This window comes from Cadophora gregata (genome assembly GCF_030347475.1).
Source record: "Cadophora gregata isolate MNR1 chromosome Unknown scaffold_8, whole genome shotgun sequence".
Lineage (NCBI taxonomy): Eukaryota > Fungi > Ascomycota > Leotiomycetes > Helotiales > Ploettnerulaceae > Cadophora > Cadophora gregata.
In genome coordinates this window covers 1360395-1385964 of record NW_026695931.1, presented here as the reverse complement: position 1 = coordinate 1385964, position 25570 = coordinate 1360395, and the positions used below count along the sequence as shown (strand labels likewise).

The 25570-nt window shown below is 48.7% G+C and overlaps 10 protein-coding genes and 1 non-coding gene across 11 annotated transcripts; 2 read left to right on the top strand and 9 right to left on the bottom strand.

The window, feature by feature from the left end:
* Nucleotides 1-144: 144 nt before the first annotated feature.
* Nucleotides 145-1581, top strand: TRM10 (tRNA (guanine(9)-N(1))-methyltransferase; the record flags this gene model as incomplete). The annotated part of the gene is made up of 1 exon (XM_058507615.1): nucleotides 145-1581. One exon carries the CDS (start codon nucleotides 145-147, stop codon nucleotides 1579-1581), a length of 1437 nt encoding a protein of 478 aa, XP_058356785.1.
* A 220-nt stretch (nucleotides 1582-1801) lies between these two features.
* ONS95_013965 (uncharacterized protein) lies at nucleotides 1802-2568 on the bottom strand (the record flags this gene model as incomplete). Its single annotated transcript, XM_058507614.1, has 2 exons — nucleotides 1802-2296; nucleotides 2404-2568. The coding sequence occupies 2 exons, from the start codon at nucleotides 2566-2568 to the stop codon at nucleotides 1802-1804; spliced, it is 660 nt and encodes a 219-aa protein (XP_058356784.1).
* Nucleotides 2569-4008: 1440 nt separating this feature from the next.
* Nucleotides 4009-4679, bottom strand: ONS95_013964 (uncharacterized protein; the record flags this gene model as incomplete). The annotated part of the gene is made up of 4 exons (XM_058507613.1): nucleotides 4009-4124; nucleotides 4184-4226; nucleotides 4294-4361; nucleotides 4493-4679. 4 exons carry the CDS (start codon nucleotides 4677-4679, stop codon nucleotides 4009-4011), a joined length of 414 nt encoding a protein of 137 aa, XP_058356783.1.
* Nucleotides 4680-4962: 283 nt separating this feature from the next.
* Nucleotides 4963-6689, top strand: RPT3 (26S proteasome regulatory subunit 6B). The gene is made up of 3 exons (XM_058507612.1): nucleotides 4963-5307; nucleotides 5357-5728; nucleotides 5780-6689. Exons 2-3 carry the CDS (start codon nucleotides 5436-5438, stop codon nucleotides 6474-6476), a joined length of 990 nt encoding a protein of 329 aa, XP_058356782.1. The 5' UTR covers nucleotides 4963-5307; nucleotides 5357-5435; the 3' UTR covers nucleotides 6477-6689.
* A 1000-nt stretch (nucleotides 6690-7689) lies between these two features.
* On the bottom strand, nucleotides 7690-11881 carry ONS95_013962 (uncharacterized protein; the record flags this gene model as incomplete). Its single annotated transcript, XM_058507611.1, has 2 exons — nucleotides 9142-11881; nucleotides 7690-9000 (listed from the first exon to the last, which is right to left on the bottom strand). Exons 1-2 carry the CDS (start codon nucleotides 9151-9153, stop codon nucleotides 7690-7692), a joined length of 1323 nt encoding a protein of 440 aa, XP_058356781.1. The 5' UTR covers nucleotides 9154-11881.
* A 1918-nt stretch (nucleotides 11882-13799) lies between these two features.
* DHH1 (DExD/H-box ATP-dependent RNA helicase dhh1) lies at nucleotides 13800-15518 on the bottom strand (the record flags this gene model as incomplete). Its single annotated transcript, XM_058507610.1, has 3 exons — nucleotides 13800-15293; nucleotides 15344-15419; nucleotides 15475-15518. The coding sequence occupies 3 exons, from the start codon at nucleotides 15516-15518 to the stop codon at nucleotides 13800-13802; spliced, it is 1614 nt and encodes a 537-aa protein (XP_058356780.1).
* An 857-nt stretch (nucleotides 15519-16375) lies between these two features.
* On the bottom strand, nucleotides 16376-18133 carry ONS95_013960 (uncharacterized protein; the record flags this gene model as incomplete). The annotated part of the gene is made up of 4 exons (XM_058507609.1): nucleotides 16376-16991; nucleotides 17042-17488; nucleotides 17540-17737; nucleotides 17784-18133. 4 exons carry the CDS (start codon nucleotides 18131-18133, stop codon nucleotides 16376-16378), a joined length of 1611 nt encoding a protein of 536 aa, XP_058356779.1.
* An 817-nt stretch (nucleotides 18134-18950) lies between these two features.
* Nucleotides 18951-19352, bottom strand: ONS95_013959 (uncharacterized protein; the record flags this gene model as incomplete). The annotated part of the gene is made up of 1 exon (XM_058507608.1): nucleotides 18951-19352. One exon carries the CDS (start codon nucleotides 19350-19352, stop codon nucleotides 18951-18953), a length of 402 nt encoding a protein of 133 aa, XP_058356778.1.
* Nucleotides 19353-20072: 720 nt separating this feature from the next.
* On the bottom strand, nucleotides 20073-20738 carry ONS95_013958 (uncharacterized protein; the record flags this gene model as incomplete). The annotated part of the gene is made up of 1 exon (XM_058507607.1): nucleotides 20073-20738. One exon carries the CDS (start codon nucleotides 20736-20738, stop codon nucleotides 20073-20075), a length of 666 nt encoding a protein of 221 aa, XP_058356777.1.
* A 3182-nt stretch (nucleotides 20739-23920) lies between these two features.
* Nucleotides 23921-24056, bottom strand: ONS95_013957. Its single transcript has one exon. It is a non-coding gene; the product is annotated as a tRNA-Arg (tRNA).
* Nucleotides 24057-24589: 533 nt separating this feature from the next.
* Nucleotides 24590-25567, bottom strand: GPI1_2 (phosphatidylinositol N-acetylglucosaminyltransferase subunit gpi1; the record flags this gene model as incomplete). The annotated part of the gene is made up of 4 exons (XM_058507606.1): nucleotides 24590-24886; nucleotides 24938-25029; nucleotides 25080-25490; nucleotides 25561-25567. The coding sequence occupies 4 exons, from the start codon at nucleotides 25565-25567 to the stop codon at nucleotides 24590-24592; spliced, it is 807 nt and encodes a 268-aa protein (XP_058356776.1).
* Between the last annotated feature and the right edge of the window lie 3 nt (nucleotides 25568-25570).

The window sequence follows — 25570 nt, the reverse complement described above, 5'->3', positions numbered from 1 at the left end:
GGTTGAGGTGGAAGACGCGACGACGTGGATGTCTATTCCAAATTAGGACTAGACGGGTTTCCCTGTCGCTAAATTTTATGTCGGCTTCAATGGAATTTACCCTGTCACGATCTCTGGACTCAACAGAACAGCAGTAATCACAAAATGGCCGAGTCAGAAGAGCGACCCTCCAAGATTCGGAAGCTCAACTCCCCAGATGAATCGAATGAGCCTCTTCAGGGCGATTCGCCAAGCATGGGTCTTTCAGCCTCTCAAGCCGATCACGACGAAGAGGATTCCAAAGTCAACCAGGTTCCTTCCACCACCAATGACCCACCACTCTCAAGAAATCAACTGAAGAAACTCAGGAAACGTGAGCAATGGGAGGCTGGCAAAGACTACCGAAAAGACAAGAGACGAGCACTCCACAAGGAGAAACAAGCCCGCAAAGCTGAAGCCCGGCGAGAGATGAATGAGAAGATCGCCAAAGGTGAGATCGAAAGACCTGTCGTCAAGCAAAAGGGCGGCCCTCGCCGACCAATTCAAACACCGGTTGCCTTCGTCCTAGATTGCGACTTCGATGAGCTTATGACTGAAAAAGAGATCATTTCGCTCAGCGCTCAGATCACGAGATGCTACTCTGACAACAAGTCTACCCCATATCGGGTACATTTGGCCATCAGTTCTTGGGGTGGAGTACTCAAAAGTAGATTTGAGAATGTTCTTGCAAGCAACCATCTCAGTTGGAAAGGAGTCAAATTCTATGAAGGTGACTTCGTTGCCGCGGGTAAGGATTTGGATGGTATCATGAGAGGCCGCGATGGGGGAAGGCTAGTTGGCGCACTTGCTCCATCTACTGAGGAGCCCAAAGTCACAGGTGTGCCTGCGCTTGTCCCGGATGCCTTACCGGTGACAAGCCTCACAGAGAGTGAGGAGACCTTGCGTGATACCAAAAGTTTCGAGCCAGAAACAGCCACTGAAGCTGCGGCATCCACAATTGAAGCGGAAATCAAAGCAGAATTAATTACTGCAGTTGGAGTATCTGAACTCGAAGCCGAAGTCAAGCCGGACCAAGTCCTTGGAGATGAAGGGCGTGAAGTCGAAGCTAAGAAGCCAGAGCCCTCGATTGTATACCTTACAGCCGATTCTGATGACACCCTCTCTGTTCTCTCTCCAAATACAACGTATATCATCGGCGGTATCGTCGACAAGAACCGACACAAAGGTATCTGCTACAAGCGAGCCGCTGAGCGTGGCATCAAGACTGCCCGACTTCCTATTGGTGAATACATGACTATGCAAAGTCGTAGTGTCTTAGCTGTCAATCACGTTTTTGAGATCATGTTGGCTTGGATGGAAACTGGCGATTGGGGAGAGGCGTTCTTGAAGGTCATTCCGAAGAGAAAGGAGGCCAAGCTGAGGACTAATGGCAGGGCTCAGTCAGCAACTGGAGGCAAGGTCGGGAAGCGTGGCGAAGGACAAAGTGAAGATGAAGAGAGTGGTGGCAGTGAAGATGAGTCTCAGTCCAACGACGCCGATGGTCATGAAGCGGCTAGTGGTAAAGCCAATATTGCCAGTCCGGCCCAAATCCTTGAAAGCTAAGTCTCGGACAGAGTCTTGTCGACCGAGGAGTCGATCCGCAAGCTGCAACTCAAGAATCCAAGAACAATGCTACCATGACTATCATTACTGCTCCTCTCAAGTGCTTCTCATGATGACGGAGTGCAGTACCGAGCTCCCTGGTTTTCCCTAAGCTTTCCATCTAGCGCCGGTGTCATATAAACAGAACTCCAAACCACCAATTAGACACATTTATCGTCTATTATCTCTTCTCTCCCCTATTGATATGAGCCTCCGCCTTCTCAGCCCTTTCCTTCCTTGCAAGCGTCTCCGGCATCGTCCTCATCAAACTCTCCAACCCCTTGACACCCCTCTCCCATCCCCTCTCGACATCCTCTTGCCTCTCCAACCTCCCTACCCCCAAATCCGCGTATCCCTTCTCTCTTTGCTCCTCCAGCCTCCCCAGGACCGCCTCATCGCCCTCAACCCCCTCCTTGTACTCCCTCCTCACATTCTCCGCGACCTTTACGGGCACTTTCCGTCTTAGCGCGGCAATCTCCTCGATCAAATCTTCCTCTTGACGCGCAAGGTCCTTAGCGCGCTCGAAAAGCTTGGTGTTGAAGGGCTCGTGTTCTTCAATTTCGAGGACCGGATTGGTAGACTTGGAGCTGAGTATTGAGGTTAAGAGGTCCGGGGAGGGATTCATGCCGTTGATTGTTATGTTTTCGGAGGAGGTGTGGAAGACATTGTTGATGTACTGTTTGAAGTGTTAGTTCGGATTGCTTGGATTGGCATAGTTGGATGGGATTGTTGGTGATAAAGACTCTCCTCTCTAGCGGACTGGGAACAATAAATAGCACATACTTCATTGACCAGCTCCTCGACGCGTTCCCGCATCTTGTCCTCGCCTTCAATGGGCGGTAGGTCCTTGTCTATCTTTTCGTTTGCAGCGCGTCGCACATTCGAGACTAGGTACTGTAGATCGTCTGGAGACTGGAGCTCGATCTTCCGTTGGAATTCTGCCATCATAAATTACTCTCAATCTTGCGGATGTGAGGTACTATTTGTCCGCCTTCAGCGTTGTGTTTCAGTCGGAATGTTGTGATTTCAGAACTTTCATTATCGTGCTTGTTGACAATTCGAACACCCCACGCGGCCGCGTCCTGTAGCGCCAAACTCTATTTGCCTCGGCAATCCTTATCGCCTGGAATGCGGGGGGACGGGATGCTCAGTATGGCGGGGTGTCAGTTCCATTCATTTCATCTCATCGCCTTCAGAAGGTTTCCCATGCTATCTAATACCTCTACGCACAAACAGTCCGATCAGGCGGTCTAGTCTATAGGACCCTTCAATTCAGCCCATGGCCAAGTGGCTGGGAACTGCACATATAATTCGTGCCCCTGGCCTGGCTCTGCAGGAGCTGCATGCAAGCTGTATGCACAGCCAGTTCTTTTTTTGGTGGGCCTGCAGCAGAGCTTCACCTGTCACTACTCACCACGAGTCCGACGACGCAACAATTGAAAATCATATCATGAACTTGTCCAAATTTCTCTTGTGTGCTGTTCTCTCGTTTCTGTCGGTGAGCTGTAGCAGGTGTCAGTCGGTCAGTGACTGACTCACTGTTGTGATGCCTCGGGTGCAGCTAGATTGAAGACCTGATGATGGTAGCAAACACTCCACCCCGTTCCCGCTCGTGGAGATTGAGATCGGCTCAAATCGATCGCATCCGATTCGGGTCATTGAGCCAAGTTAATTTGGAAAGTCAAATCTGTTTGTTCGTAGTCAAAAACGCAGTCCCCTGAATTCCAGTGTCCTCCAGCTCAGCTGTAACTTGATGATTGGCCCGATGTTGACGGGGCGCCAACGCCCTCAACTGAACGAGCGTCTCAGGTTTCTCGACTGTACCTTGCGAGCCAGGCCATTTTAATAGTCGGTTCCCTACAAGATCCGTTCAGCTACGAGTAGACAGGGCAACAAGATCCTCTTGCTGTGCTCATCGAATGGCCGGTTTGAGTCACAGAAAGCCTCGCGATCTAATCATTCCAGGCTGCAGGCTGCCTGCAAGGCAACCCCCTTAGTGATCACTCCAAACTCCCCCGAAATGAATCATACATGCAGAGCATCACTCTCAAATCCGGATCCATTGCTTTGAATGCCAAAGAAGAATTCATTGCAATGACCGAACCGACTAAGTAGAGAGTGACGCCTTAATAAACAAACCACAGCAAACTGCAAACCCGTAACCCGAGAAAATGCCCGACTCCCACAGCCAACCAAACCAAACCACCGTCGTAATCATACTGTTATCATCTAAGCATACCCATTCGTAAACCCATCCCGAAATACTCCAATGTCCAAAAAATAATTATCATGGGAATCCTATGTTCATCTCCCTACGCCAGATTGTGTGCAAAACCCCGGACCCGGAAGTGCAGCCCGTTTACTCCTCAATCCCGATAAGACAACAATTTACTGCGGGAACATGTCCTTTATCTCCTCTTCGCTGAGTCTGATTTCGTGAACTGGGTCTCGCTTTCTTTCAAGTGACTCGAAGTTGGATTCTACGTAGGAGGGCAGGAAGATCTCTGCAGGGGCTGTTAGCTGGCTACCTAGAATGACATGAGATGTTTGGACAGTTACATACCTGGATTCCACTCGTATCCTTGAGACGATCTAACGCAAGTGATCTGTAGATGCGACTGTTAGAACTGCTTGGGACATGTGCCAGCGTTAAACGGTTGATAGGAAACTTACTAAACGTGGCACCCCGTCTGGATCTCCAATATTAATCACCGTGTGTTCCTGTTTTGAGAGTGATGAACCTAAACAACCATCAGTCATGACCCTCTAATAATGGAATTATCTTATCGAACACTATATCGTGGCTCAATCCCGGGGAAACTCGGATCACAACCAGGTTGCCAAGTGGAAGGGAAGATAAATAGAAACTCACTCAGCAAGCTACGTCTCCGATCATGTCCGTATTTTGCAGTAGATGAAGTCGGTGTTGCAGTTTGTTGCTGTTGTTGTTGCTGAGGAGTTCTGGGGCTTGAGAATGAACTGGAGCTGCTGGAGCTTGGAGCAGCCTTGCTGCTTTCCCCATAACCAGTCCGTGTCGGGATGGTGATCGAGGATGACATGGTGAACGGTTGTAGCAAAGTGACCAAGAACCAAGAAGCTGAGCCGGGTCTATCTTTGGTAAAGCAGTTGCAGCGTTGTCGCGATCGTAGATATTGTTGTTGAAGGCTGAGGATGGACTGAGTCAAGTTGAAGGTTACCAGGAGACATGACTGACTGCTAGCACAAGCGACGTCGGTCGTGACTTCCCCGATGCAGCTAACGGAGTTGAGGTTAGCGTTATTTTGTGCTAGCCCAGCCTGTCTTCTCCGTAAGTCACAGCTGCCTTCGCGCCTCGCGGAACATCAAAAGACAAAAGACATCAGCTTCCCACGAACCCCATCGACACACGAACTGTCGTCCATTCCCATTACAGCTCATACTCAAGACATATTCAAGATGGGAGACGTCATGATAGAAAGCCCCGCGAACCAGGTCCTGCCTCATCGAAAGCAGATGCCTTCCTCGATACCAAACATCGATTCGTTGGAGGGTCTAGGAACTGATGGCACCGACGAGTACTCCACAATGAAAAAGCTACAACGGCATCTAGAGTGAGTTGGATGAACTATGGTGTATTGATGGCAATGGTGGCTAACACACTTACAGATACATCCATCTTCAAGAGGAGTATATTAAGGATGAGCAACGGTATGGACCATCACTCAACAGTCACCAAGGCATGGCTAATATTCCGCAGGAGCTTGAAGAGAGAGTTGGTACGCGCACAGGAAGAGATCAAGCGGATTCAGAGTGTGCCTTTGGTTATTGGTCAATTTATGGAAGCTATCGATCAGAATACTGGCATCGTACAATCGTCCACTGGATCCAACTATGTTGTTCGCATTCTTTCGACCCTCGATCGCGAGAAGCTCAAGCCATCATCCTCCGTCGCTCTCCACCGTCACTCCAATTCCCTCGTCGATATCCTCCCTCCTGAAGCTGATTCATCGATCGCCATGCTGGGAGCGGATGAAAAGCCGGACGTAACATATGCAGATGTTGGTGGACTGGATATGCAAAAGCAAGAAATTAGAGAGGCTGTTGAGCTCCCGCTCACCCACTTTGATTTGTAAGTAGCCTCTGGCCACGGGGATGGAGATCGTAGCTAATTCTAAGCCAGGTATAAGCAAATCGGTATCGACCCACCCCGAGGCGTTCTGCTCTACGGCCCGCCGGGAACTGGAAAGACTATGTTGGTAAAGGCTGTTGCAAACTCAACAACCGCAAACTTCATCCGTGTGGTTGGATCCGAATTCGTGCAGAAGTACTTGGGAGAAGGACCTCGTATGGTTCGCGATGTGTTCCGCATGGCCAGAGAGAATTCACCAGCAATTATCTTCATTGACGAAATCGATGCGATTGCGACCAAGCGATTCGACGCTCAGACTGGTGCCGATAGAGAAGTTCAGAGAATTTTGCTGGAGCTGCTGAATCAAATGGATGGATTTGACCAGACCTCGAATGTCAAGGTCATCATGGCCACCAACAGAGCCGATACCTTGGACCCTGCACTTCTCCGACCTGGTCGTTTGGACAGAAAGATTGAGTTCCCCAACCTTCGAGACCGCAGAGAGAGACGTTTGATCTTCACAACAATCGCATCCAGGATGTCTCTGGCCCCAGAGGTGGATCTCGACAGTCTGATTGTCCGAAATGACCCACTGAGCGGAGCTATCATTGCGGCAATTATGCAGGAAGCTGGCTTGAGAGCAGTCCGCAAGAACAGATACAACATCATTCAGGTCGATCTGGAGGATGCGTACTCTAGCCAAGTCAAGTCAGCCAATGACAAGAACGTCTTCGATTTCTACAAGTAGTGGAGCAGAACTCGAGAGCTTTGGCAGACAGAGGTGTGCTACAATTCGCGGCGTCCGGGATGGAATGGATATTCATGGTGGATGGAGCACTAGGTATGGAATGGTGCGAGAGCTTCGAAGCTCTAACCGTCTTTGGACGGTAATCCGAGAAGGTCTGGGAGAGTGCTCTCTCTTGTACCAACAATACCAAGATTCTAGTGTAAACATAGAACGTCTTTACTTGCATCTCATTGCCTTTGGGGCCTCTTGAATTTCATGCCATAAGAAGAACCCTTTTGCAATTTCGACATTCATAATATAATTGTGTCGAAAACCCAGTCGGACGCGTAACTGTCGAGAGGGATCTTTTTTCTCAGTGCTAGAGGCATTGGTACTTGTAAGGGAGGAACATGTTCTAGAGTTAGTGGAGCCTAGACCAGGAGCTGCACACTTCTGACAAGTCACAAAAATGTAATTCATGTATCCCTCAACTGTTTTAGGACACGGACTCAAGTTGATTGAGCAGATACAGTTCGACAGTGAGGGTGTCCCAAGCTCTATGAGGATCTTCTCGTGAATTGTACATCTTCTTCTACGCTCTACTAGACATTGAAGCGACACAGTGATCCAACATTTCAAGGTTCTAACCCGGTAGGGATGCGCTGTTGATCCAACAGGCAAGGCTGGTTTTGTAAGACATGTATCTCTGGAAGCGACCTCGAAGCGAGTTCGCCAAAACCATGTAAACAAATCACTCACAATAAATGCAAACAGCACGAACAGCATCACACTCTTCTATTATACACAAAGATCTCAATATCTAACGTCCTAGTTTATACAGCCCGCTATGGTATCGCATCGCTTCGTACTAAAACAAATATCGAAGAAAATGGGCCAGTAAAAAGTCGACGAAACCCAGCAGAAGGTCGCTAAACGCTATCACATACCAAACAAAACAGAACGAAATCGTCTCTGCCTTCCTCTCCAGACTCCTACCATGCAAAAAGGATCGAACATACCCCTGAAAGAGTATCTATCCTACGCACACCAGAGTTGGTTCGTGAGATTTGACCCCACCCATTCCAACACCTACCGTTCATTAAGCATTACCCATTGCGCCAGTGTATCTGCGTTCGCCTTTGTCTAGACCCCTTGGCTCTCCTGAAATATTAAAACAGTGCTCCTCACATATTCATCATTCGGCTCGTGACTCGGTTCGGCTCGGTTGCGTTCCTCAAAGGCCAAGTGTGGCGCTCATCTCTGCCAGCACCTGTACGAACAGCTTATGCAGCTCGAAGAAGAAATCCGGCATTCCAACCAATTCAGCCAATCCTCTAGCTTTTAGACTCATACCAGCATACTTGCCATCAGGGCCTCTATTCTTACCACTCAAGAAGGCAGAAGTTGGCGTATTGTTATTACTGTTTCCAGTTCTTTCATCGCTGTTACTGTATCTTGGGCTATTGACAGATTCGGAGCGCTCGAGTTCGGTTTCGGCAAGACCTTGGATCCAAGCAGCGATTCTACGGAAAGCATCTGAGAGGAAAGAGAAGCTTTGCATGGCGGCGCGCTCGCGGTGTGTACTGAGCGCCATTAGGGCGTAGACTCGGCGACGGCCTCGCGCATTGGGGTCAGGTATTCGGAAAATATACGCGGTGGTATATCCAGCTTGAGGGTCGCCAAAAAATATCGGTCCGCCGGATGTTGAGATCGCGGAGGATGGGCCGGAGGAGAATGGGCTATTTATGAAAGGTGAGGTAGGTGAGGAGGTATTCGGCGTCGAAGATGGGGGCAGAGTTTCGCAGGACAGCGTTCGTAGACAGGCCTGCCGGACCATGGAGAAAGAATTTGGTGATAGAGGTTCATGAGTCGAAGTGTAGTCCAGATAGTGAACGTGCGAGTTTCTGGAGAAGGAGGAAGAATTGCTGGAGGACGTGCCGATTCTGACCAGTGTTCTGGAATGCGTTCGTCGATGAGAGGGCTTACTCGAAATCGCATTCTCGGAATCTGAAGAGTTAGACGAGTTGGAGGAGTCGGTCTTAGGTGGAGAAGGGGCATTGATTCGTTCGTACGGTTTCCGCGTCCGTAATATTGGACCATTGGTGCCAATCGTGTTTCCTTCCTTTGTCTGCCTCGGTAGAGTAAGGGCACAGTTCTCACAAGGTATAGCTCTCTTCTTGTCATTCTCGTCATACGTCTTTCGGAAGCTCGAATCTCGTCTATTGCTGCCACCATGTGCGCCTTGTAATGCGACAACCCTAGGAGATGGTGGCGGGGATGCTGGAATCGAGGGGGATGTTCTGGCTGAAATCTGAAGAGCTGCAAAGTCACCACTCGGTACGTCCGCCGAGGATGTCGAATTGGTCCGATTTGAAGATCGAGTAATAGCTGCTAGGCCATCTGCAGGATTTAGAGAACGAGAGCTGCTGGGTCGTCGCGTGCTCATACTATCATCTTCAAAGCAGGTTACGCATCCAACAGGAAGTCCCTCACAACTGACGATACAAGTGGGCCCATGGTTCTCGCAATGATGTGCCAGACAGAGCTATAGCCATAGTCAGCATTACCTTCCTGTAATAGCTTGAAATATCAAGATTGTCTGAGGGGCAGAGGGCGCACGAATTCTCGGCGTAGAGTGGGTGGGGCAAGGGCGTGCGAAAGATAAGGGATGGCAGATCAATCTTACAATTGTGGCCATAGTGCGCACTGCGACGCCAAGTGGTCGCGTCTGGAAGCCCTCGAACCCTTCGCTGGGGGGGGGTTCGAGTCGATGCTGTTTAGGTGGAGATGATACGGTAGAGAACCTCGAAGTGAAGATGTGTAGGCAGGTTGGTTGGTACTTAGGGTGGTTGCCGGCGTCGGTACTTGACGGGAGAATTGTCGGCTACGAAGCTAGACCAGTTCACGTTTGTGGTCGCTGAATTAATGGAATGTCTTGTGGGTAAGAAACCCCACAAGCACGGAAGACGGACGGGAGATTGGTGGACGAAAGGATCGCGACGAAATGTATGGTACTGTACAGGATAAGACGAGAGGAGGCGAGCCAAGTCAAGACAAGAGTGTAAGTTGGGGGAGAGGGACATGGGACGTGGGACATGGGATGGATATATGTAAAGGCAACAGCGTCGCAGGTCCTCACCGCTTCAAAGCACAACAATCAGAAGCAGCCAGACCAGACCAGACCAGACCAGACCAGCCGGACCAGTGCAAGCACAGCTCGCACCAGCAACCATCTTCATCCTCACCTCATCTCAGCCCCTTTATGATACCAAGAGAGTCGTGCACGAACCTGAACTCAACACTCCTCCCTCCCACCCTTTATTATTATATTATATTATTCGGATTCTGTCGAAGCCATCCCAGATCCCGGGCGCCGAAGCTGCTTTTCTTTAACAAATGCTGTGCTCTCAGGACGCCCACCCATGCAGACATGTGCTATTCCCAAGCCACATCACACTGCTGATCGACCCTCGGAACGGTCCGGATTGTGACTCTATATTCTTCCAGGCGACAGAAGCTTTGGACGAAGCAGGAGTGAAGGTATTTACGGGGGGCCGTCAGCTCTGGACATCCGAGTCCTTCGTACACTTGGACCGGTTTATATCCTCATTTTCTATTCGAAGTCCAGCAAGAACCTCCCCCTCCCTTGACTCGAGTCCCTCGATCCGAAATCAGACGAAAATAGCCTCCTCTCCTTCACGCGTCCTTATCGCCGTGCATATAAGTACAACATGGCGCCCCTGCACACCACAGCCATGCAGCTTCTCTCGGCAGGCCATCAGCCATCCACCAATGGCGGAATGGGAGAAATGTGACTCCGACCCCTAAATGGCACGTCCAGTATCACGGCAGGCTGCCGCAGATAACTCCCACATCTTCCGCCCTGTCTCGTCGTTCGACGTAGACTTGCTTCTTCGGAGGAAGTGATTAGCCGAATCTCGAATAGGGGTTCCGTGTCGGAAGCAACCCTCGACCCGAGGCTGTGAAACTATCCATACTTTGCAGACTTTGGGCTCGAGAAAGTATGGTGCGGGGTAGAAAGTCCGGGGTCGACGTTGGGTCGCATTCGAGCGTGCGTTCATTTCGTGTTACCCTGGGTGTGCTCGTTTAGGTGGCTTCTATTTCGATCCCTCATGGCTGTTGATTTTCCCAGTCCAACTGTGACACAGATTCAGGGGCATATATGCTTCAAGTGCTTCTGCTGTTTGCATTCGCTTATTCTGCTGTTATGGCACAAGCGGTATCGGATGCTCTCCTTTCCTTCTAGTTGAAAGCACTGGGATGTCACGAAATTACTTCGGAGTGATCATCTGAGGTCCTCCCTACGACTTTGTCCATGTTAATTGGTCAATTCTTCCAAATTCATAAAGTGGTGCCATGATCTGTCCCCCCCTCCTTTTGTTAGTGGCAGTAATGGTGCGCATTTCATGGTTCACACAGACTGGAGAATGGCCAGGTCTATTGGCCTTGAAATCTACCATGATATACTCATCTTCATGGGTGCCGCCTTTGCTGCCGGCACAGATGAATGTTTGAGCGTCTGTGACAGTAGTCATGAGTCCTGCATACTCAGCCAATAGCTTGAGAGGGCTTGATGACATTAGTACACGGTGATTGGGTGCTCAATCTATTAATAGTTCAATTCAATTACTTTTCTATTCATCGAGTCGCTTTTAAATCCTCCTTCGGCCCTATCATAGTCATTGGTGGAGATGAATCAACTTTCTTGGGAGACGGGAGGCAACAAGCCACTTGTTTTTCTTTTGACGTACAGATGAGTTCAGACTCGGATAGTAATACTAGTCTTCTGGTCTTGTAACTTGCTGCTCCGGTCTTAGATGCAAGCAAAACGCAAGTTCATCTGCGTTACGACCTCTTTATTTCTCTTTAGGTGTTGAGTAGTTGAGCGAACATGCACACCTTGGACCGGATGACTTGACATTTCTTTAATCACCCACCAGCCGGTAATTTGGGACTTCGAAAGCCCTGGATGCGAATGCCCTCGTCCTATGGCTCATCACAATCCGTTTCGCAAACAAGGCCAGGCTTAGTTGGCGCGGGCGGAATAGGAAAAACGTGGTAGAAACCTTTCACCACTCGAACACATGATTTCACAGCTCGACCTAGTGATGGGACTGATGGCGCCTTCTCCACACTTGGGGCCATGATTGACGACTCACGACGAGCCTGATGTCTGGTACTCCTAATTAACGGAAGCTTGGGTACACCACCCAGCAAGTTGCAAGATGCCGAGTGGAGCTATCTGGAATTGTTTTCTTCGGTGTTGGTACAATTGCCGGCTTCCGGTTGGTCGGCCTCTGGTTTTCTAATCACGTTGTTAGAGCCTATTTGCTTGGGAGGAATGTTTGGATCAGCTGTCAATACATCTTTATGCCAGTCACGCACTACACTTCACTGATATCCTGTATCTTATAAACAATATACTCGGGATCATACCTCCAAGCCGTGCACCACGCCTCCAAAGCCAGGCATAACAAGAGCATATTCAATGAATGAGGCCTTATAAATGGGAACAATTATGAAACTATATGACAGCCCCTCTTTGCCTCTTCTGACCTTTCCAGACAACGTCAGAACAGCGCTACCTGCAAAAATGATTGTCTCCAAAAAAAAGAAAATCTTGCTCGTTGCATCCACAGTAGAAGTTCTAAGCATAGGTAACGAATTACTGGCGCAGATCGAGTACCAAAACATAATGGACGAAGTCTTCAAAGCCGAGTGCAATGCGGTGCTGGGTGGAAGTGGGTAAGCAACTCGACACCGTGAGCGCGATTCTCCACGAAAACGTCACCGTCTGTCTGCATTTCTCACTGAGCTCACCTCACTAGGTGATTCCAGCAGAATGGCTACGCCGATTATGACACTGGCGGCATTGTTTTGCAAGGTAGGACATTGTTTTCTGGTGGATATGGAGAATGAGACAGCAATATATATGTGAGAATTCTTACAACGCTGCCCTCGAGTGGAATAGTCCGGCGACATGGCGAATCATATCGGTTTACCGGAGTGTGCAGAAATTGACGGTCATTACCAGTCCGGCGACGCTGCTGTCGTGCATTCTTTGGATTGGGTTGTGTATAAATTTCAAGATTTTGGAGCATCAGCAGATTGGAGGACTCATTTCTCTAGGTAGATAGTATTGTGAAAGGTCTTTGAAGTGTGTGTCAGGAAACTTCTTGAAGATACTGCTTATAGAATAACAAGCTACGCAAAGTCAAATGCAAACTCGACGTGGAGAAACACTTCCAGGAATTGCATTTGTCATTGCAGCCTTCCACTGCGGAGCCTTCCTGTCTCCGAACAAACATACTGGTCTGTTGATGGTCCTTTGCTCCTTCGAAAATGGAGCAGGTGAGAAGCCGCTCCGAATGGTCTATCTAAATGAAACAGGTGCTGATTCAAGATGTTGCTCCTATATATGTTATTAGTAGCCCGTAGGTGTCTTAAACTTGATGTGCTTGTTCTCACTAATACACTTCTGTTACAATCTACAGTTTCGACTGTTGGATCTCACATAAGATACTTGGAGTTATGCCGTCACCAAGTAATTCACAGCAATGTAGATACACGCCAGTAGAGAGAATATGTTTATTTGTCAAAGAGAAGGAATAGCTGACGAGCAGGTCCCGCACGAACTACTTACTCCTTTCGACGCTCCCCCCAAGAAAAAAAAAGTTTTTTTTTATGTTTTTCACCCCCTCAGCCCAGATGTCAAGCTCACCGCTTCCAGTAGAGTACGGTGAGTGACCATCATTGACCCACATAATCAACGCCGTGTTGTTCCTCATCCACCACACCCTCCCATGTCGTCCAAGTATGCCAGCGCCACAATGCTCAAGAAATTCCAATGCATGAATGCAAACATATTCCCACCCTTGCCTCGTGCGCTCACTTAAGTATGAGCATATCTCAAAAACAAACCAAGCTCTGTGCCGACGCCAGCTTTTCATGCCCTTCTTGCAAGAAAAGCCCAGACTCCAGAGACACCTATAAAGGTATCTCGTCCAAACGCCAAATACACCGCCCATCCAGTCATAACAGTTCGAGGTCGCTGAACTTTTAAGCCCCGCTTCCTCAGCTGACAGAGTGGCATCAAGCAAAGAAAACTAAAAGGAAAATCGTATGGTACAAACAAGAAGCCGACTGCCAAGGGGCAATCCAGCCCAGAATCAGACGGGATAAATCATAATCCCAATCAAACGACCTGCGGATTGGACCGCCCGTTGGTATCGCACTTCGAGTCTATCGAAAAATTGGTGACGGGAAAGTTAATATGTACAGAGTCAACACTGCCACCTAACAATCGTGTTCGTGGTGAGGGAACTATTGATCTAGGGTGGCTTGACCACGGCCGCCTCGTTGTCCCTCGTAACCGTTCTGTCGCTGGCCCTGATTGCCGCCGCCTCGTCTAGTGCCCTGATCAAATCGCCCACCGCCTCGCGAGAAACCTTGACCTTGACCCTGACGTTGGTTTTGTGGCTGTCTCTGCTCCTGGTTGGGGTTTGCTCTGTTACCTTGGCGCCCGCCATTGTAGTTACTAGAGCCCCCGGTTCGTTGGCCACCTGGTTGTTGCTGAGATTGGTCACGGTTCGAGTCACGAGCTGACGGTTGGCGGGTGCTTTGAGTAGTCTGAAAGTTGGAAACTGGTCGAGGAATATTTTCTGGGGTGTCGTAAACATAGAGATTCTTGTCGATATTTGCCGGAATTGGCATGATTTCAGTACCCAAGTCGCGCTCAATGTTGTATAGATTGAAACGGTCATCCCAGTTGATGAGGTTAATGGCGAGACCGAGATGCCCAAATCGACCTGATCGACCGATGCGATGAAGATAAGTCTCTGCGTTCTTGGGGAAGTCGAAGTTGATGACGACGTTGACAGCCTGGATGTCAATACCGCGGGTCAAGAGATCTGAACAGACAAGGTTGCGGCAGACACCGTTGCGGAAGTCGTGAAAAACACGATTGCGATTGGTTTGGAGCATACGAGCATGACTGTAGAAGCAAGAGTAGCCAAGCTCGGTGATCTTTTTGGCGAGAAGCTCGACACGGTTGGTTGAGTTACAGAATATGATCGATTGGTTGATTTGGAGTTTTGAGAACAGTGTGTTCAGGCAGTGAACCTTCTGGCTCTCTTCAACGAACGCGTAGTACTGGGTGATACCACGAAGTGTAAGTTCGTCCATGAGGTTGATTTCGAAAGGTGTATCCATGTTCTTATCGGAGAACGCCTTGACGGTGATTGGGAACGTGGCACTAAAAAGCATGACTTGGCGGTCCTTAGGGTGAAATTGGAGGAGTTGTTCGATGACAGGTGTAAATTCAGGAGAGAGAAGCTTGTCAGCTTCGTCCATGATAAATGTAGGGCATTCACTAAGGTCGGCAACACCCTTTCCAGCAAGATCAAGTATTCGTCCTGGAGTACCAACAATGACGTGGACTGGGTCTTGCAAACGCACAATATCATCCCGTAGGAGTGTACCACCAGTCGTGACCATTACGTTGATACCCAGGTGCTTGCCGAGAGTCTTACAAACTTGCGATGTCTGCATAGCCAATTCTCGAGTAGGGACGAGAATAAGGGCTTGGACTTTATTGTTCTTCGGGTTGACTTTTTGTAGGGCAGGAATCACGAAGGCTGCAGTCTTCCCGGTACCATTCTTTGCTCGGGCAAGTATATCTCTACCAGTGAGTGCGACGGGGATAGCTTCTTCCTGGATCGGTGACGGCTTCTCGAATCCAGCTTCGAAGATTCCCATCAGCAGCGGTCGATTTAGATTGAAGTCCTCAAAGTCGAGGCCTTTCGTAGCAGTGACATCCTATCCTTGGATTAGTTAAAGTCGCAGAAGCTCCCCAGAGACGCCAGTACCTCAGTCTGTTCCCTGGTGTCTTTCGTGGGAACATTAAGCCCCTTCTTCCAATCATCTGAAGCTGAAGCATCGTCGCTACTTTGCTATTAGCCCAATAGTTCCAAGCTATATCTTGCGAGAGCATGTTCACCTCAGCTTCGCAGCATCTAGCTTCTTTGCTAAATCGTCGGCCATTGTGTTGTCGAGTGGTGTTTCTGATTGTGGGGGATCTCGTTGCACAAGGGAGATGGTGCAGGAGAAAAGTCGGCGCGAATTGAGGTTTCGTTGTGAAATATGGCTCGTTATGAATTGCTGACGAGTCTCGTAGCTAGCATGTGTTTGACTGTAGTGCGCTGCGCAATCCAACAGGAGATGGTTCGAGTGAAGGCAGGCTGAGCCTCAAATGGAGGCGAGGGGCAGAAGGCTTTAGAATGCCGTGGTTGTTTGGGGGCACTGTTGCGTGAGCGCAGGATACTCTGTGAATTTCGTAGACAAGATGGTTTGCGCGCAGTTATTGCATTGGTAGTCGGAGGCCGTGGTTGCGAGGTATGGCTTGTCGACCGGTGCTGGGATGTTTGTGGGAAGGAGTTGAAGCTGCTCAGAAAGCCAGGACGAGGTTGACAGAAGTTTGCAGGGCACGGAAAGAAGCGAGCCTGCCTGGCCAAGGATGGTGTATGGCACGTGCGTGCCAGAGCTTGCATTTGCCTTCGCATTTTAACGTGCCCAGCAAATATCGATCTATTCATGGCGCTATGAACGAATCGTAGTAGGCATTCAGGGAGTCAATCAAGGCTTCAGTCAAGTCTCCCTACAATGGAACACAGCCACTTAAGAAGCGTAGACAGCCCTCGCTAGGCAAAGTGAGGGCGAAGATATGCTCACCACAAGCCCTTTGTTCATCAATCATGTTCACGCTGCTATCCAGATAGAGACAAGCACAGATCCGCTGCGAGCTTATATTACCCCAGAATGATCCTACAAGACAGTTGTGACCGCCATCCCAGCATGATTCATTAGTCCAGAACTCCTTCGAACTCCATGTCATTACCCGCTCAAAACTCCATGCCATCTACGTCACGCTCCCGTTTGATCTTGACACCCTGCTCATCTCTCATCAGGGTCAAAACGAACGACCTAAAGTACTCTACGTAAGGCTTCAAGCTCGTCTTCTCCCAGTCCTGCGGAGGTCTCCCTTCGCTATCCCCCTCAGGCGCTGTCCACTCGTCGATCTCCTGGAGAAGCTCTGTCACGGTAGGCACGCCGAGAGGATCGAAATCTTCGCAGCGCTTTGTGTTTATTGGAACACACACTCTGCCCGTACCAGGATGAACGACAAATGGACTCTTCAGTAAATGGTTGAGGTGCTTACTGACTTCGATATCCAGTCGCGGATATGTGTATTCGAGAACAATATCTTGCTTCGCATCAAGCAAAGCCTTGGGATCCAGGCCTTTGCTAGCACCTGTTTTTGCAAGAGCATCGATATCGGCCCATTTTGCTGTTGAAGCGCGGCCAGGAGAAGAACTCCATTTCTTTCTAAGAGCCTCGTTCAGAGTTTTGTCTGGTAGGAGCTGAAGGAGGCGGTCGAATTTCTCGTCCGTCTCCCACGGGTCTTGGTCATGGAGGATGTCCGTCTGGAAATGTGACTTCAAAATGTCAAGACTCCGGCTGTGATGTGTTAGTGGCGGTCAATACTGCCAATAAGCTCCGAAACTTACGCAACGTGGGAATGCAGTGGCCTCTTTACATTGACACGCTTTCCGCTTTGAGCTCCGCCTTTTATAACTTCGAGATACCCTGCAATAGCTCTCCTCTTTTGATCATCCATTTGCCTAGCCTTTTTATCGCACACCCAGGCGTGAGCTCCTCTTCGTCCAGAATAGACCCACATTATGTGCTTGAAGCCAAAATCGTCACGCAGTGCCACATCTATCACCTTGATAGCCATGGTGATGAACTGCCAGCATTTGTTGCAGATATTCGCTTTGTCACAGCATGTTCGGATGTCATCGTAATCCGTTAAATCGATATCAAAACACAGCTCTTTCGCAATAGGTTTGAAAGCAGCAGCTTTTCGCAGCGTTTTCCGGTCGCGGGGATTCGTGCTATAAACGGGTCCAATTTCGAATCTTGAGGGCATAAGCCGTAGAACATCCTTGCGGAGGCTACAAACATTAGTATGATGAAACAAGTCGCAAATCCAGGGTTGAACCTACAGATCGGCGGTGGGAAACGCTTGGTATCTAAGATATGCGTCATTTTGTAGTGTGAACGCGAACTCGCGGTGGCCGAAATCGTTTGTCGGAGTAGGGGAATGATTAAGCCACTGGAAAAGGTAGCGCCAAGGAAAGAGTCGCTGATAGAATGATCGCATTACTTCTGGGTCCGATGCGCGAGAGGAGGGTCCAATGTGACTAGACGGTCAGCATGGTCCTCTTTCTACTGGTGAGAACAACTTACACTGGAGAAGGGGGCGCTTCTGGTGGCGAACTGGTGATTTTCAAGTCTTGACCTGTGGAGCTTGGGAACTCTTCATCTGAGTCCATATCTGCAAAGAGATCCTCCAGCTTGACCTCGGGCTTGATTTCCGACTTCACAGGTGCTTCTGAAGTTGTATTTGTGCTTAAGGTGTTTGCCATGGTCATATCTTGGTCTGCACTTTCGCTGTCCTGGGACATGTCTTTTTCGGTGATGTCCTCCTCGGTCATAGTTGAATTGGTGGTGTGGGTTTCTGCTTTTTCGACATACAGCTCCACTGATGGGCTCGCATGTGGATTCGAAGGGTCTTCGAGAGAAACAGAGTGAGGCATGCTAGGCAAATCGTGATGTTGACAACGGATTTTGTGTGCTTGAAGTGAAAAACCTTGGAGACGCGTGCGTCTCGTATTTCGGAGACGCGTGGACGCGTTGTTCGATAACCTTACCTTAAGTGGTCTTGGCAGGCTAACCACGACCCAGACTCGCTTAGCTACTGCCCCTGAACCTTTGTCAACATTTGGCGCTGCCACACCACACGATACATTACTACGGAGAAGTACATCTATTTCGAAGTGTGGAGACCTATGAAGAAATTTGTTCAAGCCCTATTCGTAATAACTGCTGTCGATTCTAGCATGTGTGTGAATCTCTCATGATAGTCCACGAGAACCTCCTTTCAACCGATGAGTTAGGTGCGGTACCATGAAATCTATCCATTCACATACATTTCTAAGCTTTGAGTGAAGCTAAGAAACACGCAATCATCAAGCCATCAACACCTTTGGTTCAGCTTGGAAACGCCTCTCCGAGAATTAACTAAAGCGACAACCATCACTCATCAATTGACCTCGATCCTCAATCTTGCCGCTCTTCCCAGATCCATATTTCTCTTCGAAGAATTTGTACCTAACGCCCTCCTTCCCTGAGGCCCGGCGGCCTCCTCAACACCTTCGTTGTACACGAAATACAATGCCTCCTGGCTCTGGGCCATATCTTCTTCTCAATGAACAGCTTCATGCCCCTCCTATATTTTTCCTCGTCCTCCCTATTGCGCAACTGGCTCATGCTTGACGCCTGCTTCAGTGCGTGGGGATATCTGGCGGCTGGGACCATCAATTTTCCAGTACCGATCCTGAGCGTTGAAGTCATTCAACATTGTAATGAGACTTCAGCCTGCGAGTTATGGCCTCCGCATTTACCCGTTTGAACATATTTGGTGGCAGAATATGTGTATTCCCCAACCATAAATGGATTGAAGTCCTGGTTGATGTATTTGATCTGTCCACATTCGAGGAAGGCTTTCGTTATCATGCTTGGATTGGCATCGTCAAGTGTATGCATCAGAACCGAGCGATCGCCAGCTTGTGAGAGACGATCTGTCGTCAGAGCTCCTCCTTTGACCAAGCACTTGAGAGCCTTCTGTGCCGTTGTAATCTTCTTCAGGGTCTTCATTTGTGTCTTTAGGAGACAAGTAGGTGCTTCGAAGCAGAGCTCAAATAGAGGAGGCCTTCCTTGAAGTCGAGGGGCATGGGAAATCTGGATCTTGACCATTTTCCAAAAGCAATGCAATTGCATCCACGTTGATCGTGTGCGCGACTTCATAAAGACTGCCGTCATTAGACAGTATCTTTGTGGCAATTAGTGCCTGCTGCTTGCTATGTCGTTGTCTTGAGCAGCCAGGCTCAATGTCGTGATGGAATTCTCGTCAAGTAAATCAACATCTGCGTCGCCTTTGACGAGAGCCTGGACACCTGATTGGAATCCATGATAATTGCCAGGTGAAATAGTGATGTAGGAGGGTCTTGAAGGCTGGCGAACACATTTAAAGCCAGCAAGTTCAAATCTTCTACGTCAGTGACAGCAGGCCTAGATCAAAATCACCTCCTCGATTGATAAAGCCTTCGATGATGTAATCACCGTATTCGTTCCCAGCGGACAAGGTCCAGAACAATGCAGTGTGGTTCTCACTTTCAGATGACATGGTCAATATTTACTCTAGCATTTAAAGTGGCCTTCAGAACGCTCAGGCTATTGACGTAGTGTTGTAGACAGGAAAGCACCAGGGGCTCAGATGTCTCTGGATGCAAGTAGTCAGGGTACAAATGGTCTGCAGCTTTTTCCTTCCATGAATGTCTGTATGACCGCGACGCACGTGGGTTCTGGTAGGCCGGTCATGAAGGCATAAAAAAAAGCCATTGAAACTGGCTCAGCTGTTGGCTTCATATGTAACATTATTTCAACAAAAGCGGCTGCACCTTTTTCTGTTGTAATTTATAGTGCTTCTTCATCTTTGTGCTCAATGTTGACCTGCTGAAGCACGGTGATTTCGGAACGTCTGGCACTTGGCTGCTCATCCGTCACGGCCTTGATCAAATCATCATGAACCGAAATTCCTTCTCCTCCATTCTCGAGGAAGAGGGTCATCATGCGGAGTGCCTCTTGTTTCTTCCAGAATGACTGATCTGCCATGAGTGCTGCAAACAACTTTGACAATACGGAGGGATCTTTGGACCGTTCAAGCAAGAGCTGCAGAGGTATTGTATTGGACGATTTGGTAGCGTATAGAAGAGGTCGATGCCCCTCGAAGTGGACCGAAGCATGGAAGGCTAGAAGAACTTTAATGGGTTGCATATGTGGGCGTCTTTCGAGAACGAGCCTATCAAGAGTGGCGGCCACTTGATTGTCGACGGGCATTCCAGCTTGTAGAATCAATACCATAGCCCGGGGTCGTATTTTGTGATCGAGTACTAGAAAAGATTGAAATATGATGGTCAAAATCTCGGGCACCGCTCCGTGTGTGCTATTGAGCAACTTCTCCAGAAGCCCTGCATTCCCAGATCGACAACTGCTTTTCAGAGCTTCACCGTTATGACTGAGGTACCGCGCTTGAGCAGGACCTCGCACATGGAAGCCCCTACTGGCCACACTTTGTTGCATTTACCAGTGCCAGGTCGAGAGATGGGCCCTACGAGCCTGTTTCAAGAACAAATTCAATTATCCGTATCTTCTTTGCTGGAGATGATGCTGATAGGAGTGAAAATCTCGAAAGCTCTGACTAGGCTGGCACTGTTCGGCAATTAGAATTCTCTTCCTATCAATAGTTCCAAGATGCCGATGTTCTCTGACCGAGCAGCAGATGTGATCGGTACACCTCCATCATGATCAACGCCTCCTCTGGCTTCATGGCCAACCGAGGCGCTGCGAAAGATGAGCCTTAAGAAGTCGATGTCGTGGTGTTCGATAGTCGTAGTGATTGCAAGCCCTTCATGAACCTCCTCACCAGTTGTGCCAGCGTTGATCAGATTTTGGCAAACTTCAGATCAATGTTTGGGATCGGTATAGCCCAAAGCTACGGCGAATGCACGTTTTAAAGATGTGACATATGACGGTCGTCGCTCCAACAACATATCCAGTAAGGCGATTTCGAATAGCTTTGTCGCTTCTAGCACAGAGACGCCGTTGCTACTGTTGATGTCAGCAACTTTGCGGAGAAGCATTTGCGCAAGCCTCCTACTAAGAAGGATGTCTCGGGTTGCAATTGCAACTATCAAGGCTTCTGAGAGTGCGGACACTAGTGGATTTAATTCAAGTAACATGCGCAGGAGGCTTTCCTCGCCAGCAGCCACAGCAGAATGAATTGTAGTGTCAACGTTGGCACCATCAGAAACAAGAACATGGATGATTCTGTCCTCCTTCGTAGTGGATCGACCCGTTGTGGTGTTCCGACTCGAAAACGTTATCTCCAGAGCTTTTTTTTTTCGCCGTTGTGGTTGAATGTCGGGATAGCAGCTGCACGACTTCAACATCGCCACAGGTGGTCACCTTCACAAGTAATTAGCTTGAATCATCTGTTCGTTTCCTTGTCATGATACCAAGCGAGCTGCTTTGGCCAGGAACGACGTTGATGTGCTCAACTCCCTTGATGAACTTTACTAACAGCACTTGGACGACTCCTGCCCCAGCTTTCTCATGCCCGTCGACAATGGTCTGGATGGCTCGAAATATCTCTCTCTGACTGAAGGAAGTACGTTTGACCTTTGGCATCATAAAGCGTCCAGGCGAAGATCACTTCTCGATTTTGGCTTCCCTATCGCGAAAGCGGATTTTTCAAGCCCTGCTTTCATCTTTGGCAGTGCAGAAATTGCATAATTTACAGTAGGTGTCAAGATCTTTTGGATCTGGTCGAATACTTGGAACAGAATGACGGGCGTGGTGATGTGACTCGAGATTCTGGCTATCAGGTCTCGTTGATGATTGGGTCTCATCCAGAGCGCTGGGACTAGCATCAATATCACGCAGCGCTGGCGAGCTATTCGGTCGACCCCATCTTCGAGACCAATGACTCGAGTCTGCTGCTGAATTGCGATTGAATCCTTCTACCGGTGAATGGGATTCCTCCACTGGCATGTACGAACGATGTCCACCATTTTCTCGACAAAGAGCAGCTGCGTGACAAGGTCCGGTGTTTTCTTCTATATCAGAACTGTGCAGTTGATGTTGAGAATTTGGATCAAAATATTCAGCAGGGAAATCTGGGGTTTCTGTTATTGGCGCGGAAGAATGCACACTCCAGCCAAACATCAATTGCACGTAGTCTTCCCGGCCGTCAACCCGGAACTACCCCTTTCTGTACTCAATCACGGAAGGCTTCGTACTCACAGACACTGCCAGGGAGTGCCAGCTCTCGCCAGACGTCATTGGGTACACCGGTCGCTCCAACACCCCAAAGGCCGCCAGCACCGATGACATCCCCGTGGACAATACTTGTATTCAGTCCTTCCCAAGCACTGGCCAAAGCTAGCCCGTCAGGATTCACCCCTGGGTTATCCTGGAGGAAGGATATGTTTCCTGTTGAACAATTCCATCCCTACTATGATATCACCCGACTTCAGCCCACTCCTGTTGTTGTACCATCTTTCACTTGCGAGGTTGGAGGAGGGGGAGAGAACAGCACAGAGGTGGGGAGATGCTGCGGAGTGCGATGAGAAACATCGACTCGGAGCTCACGCCAAATTTGCTCCAATACCACAAGGCTATGGAAGAGGCAATTCTGCGAGAACGACGAGAATGGTGAAAACCAAAGGACAGAGGCGCCTCAGCCGTCCAATAAAGAGACGATAGCAATACTGCCTGACGAGGGGAATGCTCAGACGTTCTTGAGACCTATACTCCCAGGCGCAAGACCATCGATGATCAGTATATGGAGAACAGATGGTGCGCAGGCAACCAAAGCTAGAATTTTCGGTGGTGGCACCGAGTTGTAGAAGGCATGTTAGGAGTCTAGAGACTCGTCCAATGTAGATACCATTCAAATGAGAAACTTGAGGTACGACATGTTGGTTTGAGGTATTCTAGCCGGGTCCTCCTTTTTCCGGGAAAAGAGGGCCAGTAAAGGCATCATATTCGAAGTTTGAGGTACATTGCAGCTGTGGGGTAGATTAAGGACAGAATAGAAGCCATTCATCCCCTCCTGCGAGAAACCAAACCAATTGACGGGCTAGGAGAGCTGTCAACGCAGCTTGAGTTAATCAACATGACAGTAGGTAGCTCTCATAAGCCTGCACTTGCGAAGACGACCGGTCTACTTGTGAAGTATAGGTATGTATGGTATATCAATGATGAAATCCTGCTTCCGCCAAGGTAGTGGCACAATGCTTGGCGGAAGCTCCTGTGCAAGACTGACCAAGCCGAATTGCTGAACACTCATCGATACTGTCCCTCCACCCTCATTGCAACCTTGAGTAGGAGAGCGAAGGATCAAAATGGAATATAGGGAAGAAGGAAGCATACAACAATTTGTACGACATTGGAGAGGTCCAACAATAACTAGCAACTTAAGTAAATAATAGCCTTGACCAGGCACCTAGGTATTCTGTGCAGAGCTGAAACGGTGTATTCTTCTCCAAGAGGAGTTCATTTTACCTTACTTCTTAAGGACGACAGAAAGGCACATGAGAAAATCAAGAGTAAATGAGATGCCTTTCTTCCTCGACAAACGCGCTAAGCAGATTAAGCTATCGAGACATTACACAAAAAAATGCAGAAGCACCAAAACGAGAACCGAATAGTTCATCGTAGTAAAAAAAGTAAAAATGTAAAAAAAACCAAAAGATGAAGATCTCCCTCGGGTGGGCTCGAACCACCAACCTCTCGATGAACTGCTGCTTAACAGTCGAACCTGGATACTTGTTAGAATTGATTTCTACTGAAGATATATAGAGATGCCTACGCGCTAGCCAATTGCGCCACGAGGGACGAATGTCTCTAGACTTGAATCTCCTGTGACATATGATTGGAAGTGCTTATTTGCTTATAAAATAGCCATAAATCTATTGTTGCAAATGTCGATTGTGTGTGGGTGGATTTGGTGGGGATCGGCTTAGCGAAACCTAATGCAGTGGTGGTCCTGATGCCCCCAGACAGGTACGGAACCTTGTCTCGCTTGTCTACCTGTACTTACCTAGTCCAGAATCGGAGTTTTGACCGGAGTTCTGAGCCTTACCTATTCCAGTTCTGTGAACTTCCACATCAAGAGCCTTATCGGTGTAACGAGATTCACACCTCCCTGAATATAGATGCAATCGGTTCTTATTCGCATGCAACATTTTAAAGCGTTCAAAGTGTAGATGAGAAGGCTATCCGAGTGACTGGCCGCCTTCACCAATCCTGGCAAATGTATTTGCAATTCGTTGCACAGAGATGTTTCTATATATTATCATTAGTACTACTAATCTACAGTTGCCTGGTATATACAAGAAGTCATCCCATCATTACTTTTCCCGTTGGTCTTAATGCCCGTACTGCCTCCTCGTCCCATTTAACCTTTTCCCATTGACCTTCATCTCATAAGTGCTCATTTTTTTCGGCCCCTCTGCAGTCAGTGCATGCCACATCTCCATGACTCCGGCTCGCTTGGCAGGTAACATGCTGTATTGCAGGCTGTAAAGATTCTTGCGATGGATTGGAGGTACGAATTTCCCTGTGGCAAGACCAAGTAATACCCGTGGCGACATATAATGTTTGCGTATTCGGTGTCCAAGTTGGAAGTATTGGTGGAACATTGCGCGGAATGTCAGAGGGACGGACTGTTACATGTCAGAAGTTTCTCTGTGGTTTGCAAGACAGGTCAGACTTACTTTCAGGTAGATGTGTGATGTCGGAGGTACTGTGAGACTATTTGGCGAAGAGGGAATGGGTTGGGCATCTCGAAGTTCGAAACAGATGCCACCTAGGATATGTTAAAGATATACTGGGCGAAGAGTACGTAGGGTTCCATACCTGGGAGCCGCTGAGAATCTTTGATTCGCAACATCAGTGCGAACAGAGGGAAGTGGTTCAAGCATGCAAGCAGTGTGTCCAAGGCAGCTTTGAGGGAAATGATGGCCATGCGCGCACATGCAAAAGTGAGGTAGAACACAATCACAGTTGGCAAGAGGAAAAAGAGGAGCGTAAACAGGATCGTGCCGAGGAGTAGCTGATCAAGATCGTAGTCGCAAGAATCGATTCGTTTTCTGAGAACATTGTGTTTCTTACCGCGAAACAGTTGGAAGAGTGATAGTAGTATCGTGTATTGCCAGTTGAATATTCGTGCAGAGGCGAGGTAAAACGAGTAGATGTGGAGGGTCAGAATTGACAGCAGGTCTGAGAATAGAGCAATTGGCATGCTAGCGCCGGCGAAGCTGGAGAATCCTATGAACCAAATGACATGGGGTAGCACAGGTCGCAGCGTTTCAATGCAGGCGAGCCAATGATCGATTACCCACCATAAG

What these genes read in the sequence shown, in the direction of transcription:
- RPT3 (XM_058507612.1), top strand. Translation starts at nt 5,436, where the DNA reads ATGGAAGCTATCGATCAGAATACTGGCATCGTACAATCGTCCACTGGA. An exon ending in CCGCTCACCCACTTTGATTT is followed by an intron (nt 5,729 to 5,779) that starts GTAAGTAGCCTC and finishes ATTCTAAGCCAG; the next exon opens with GTATAAGCAAATCGGTATCG.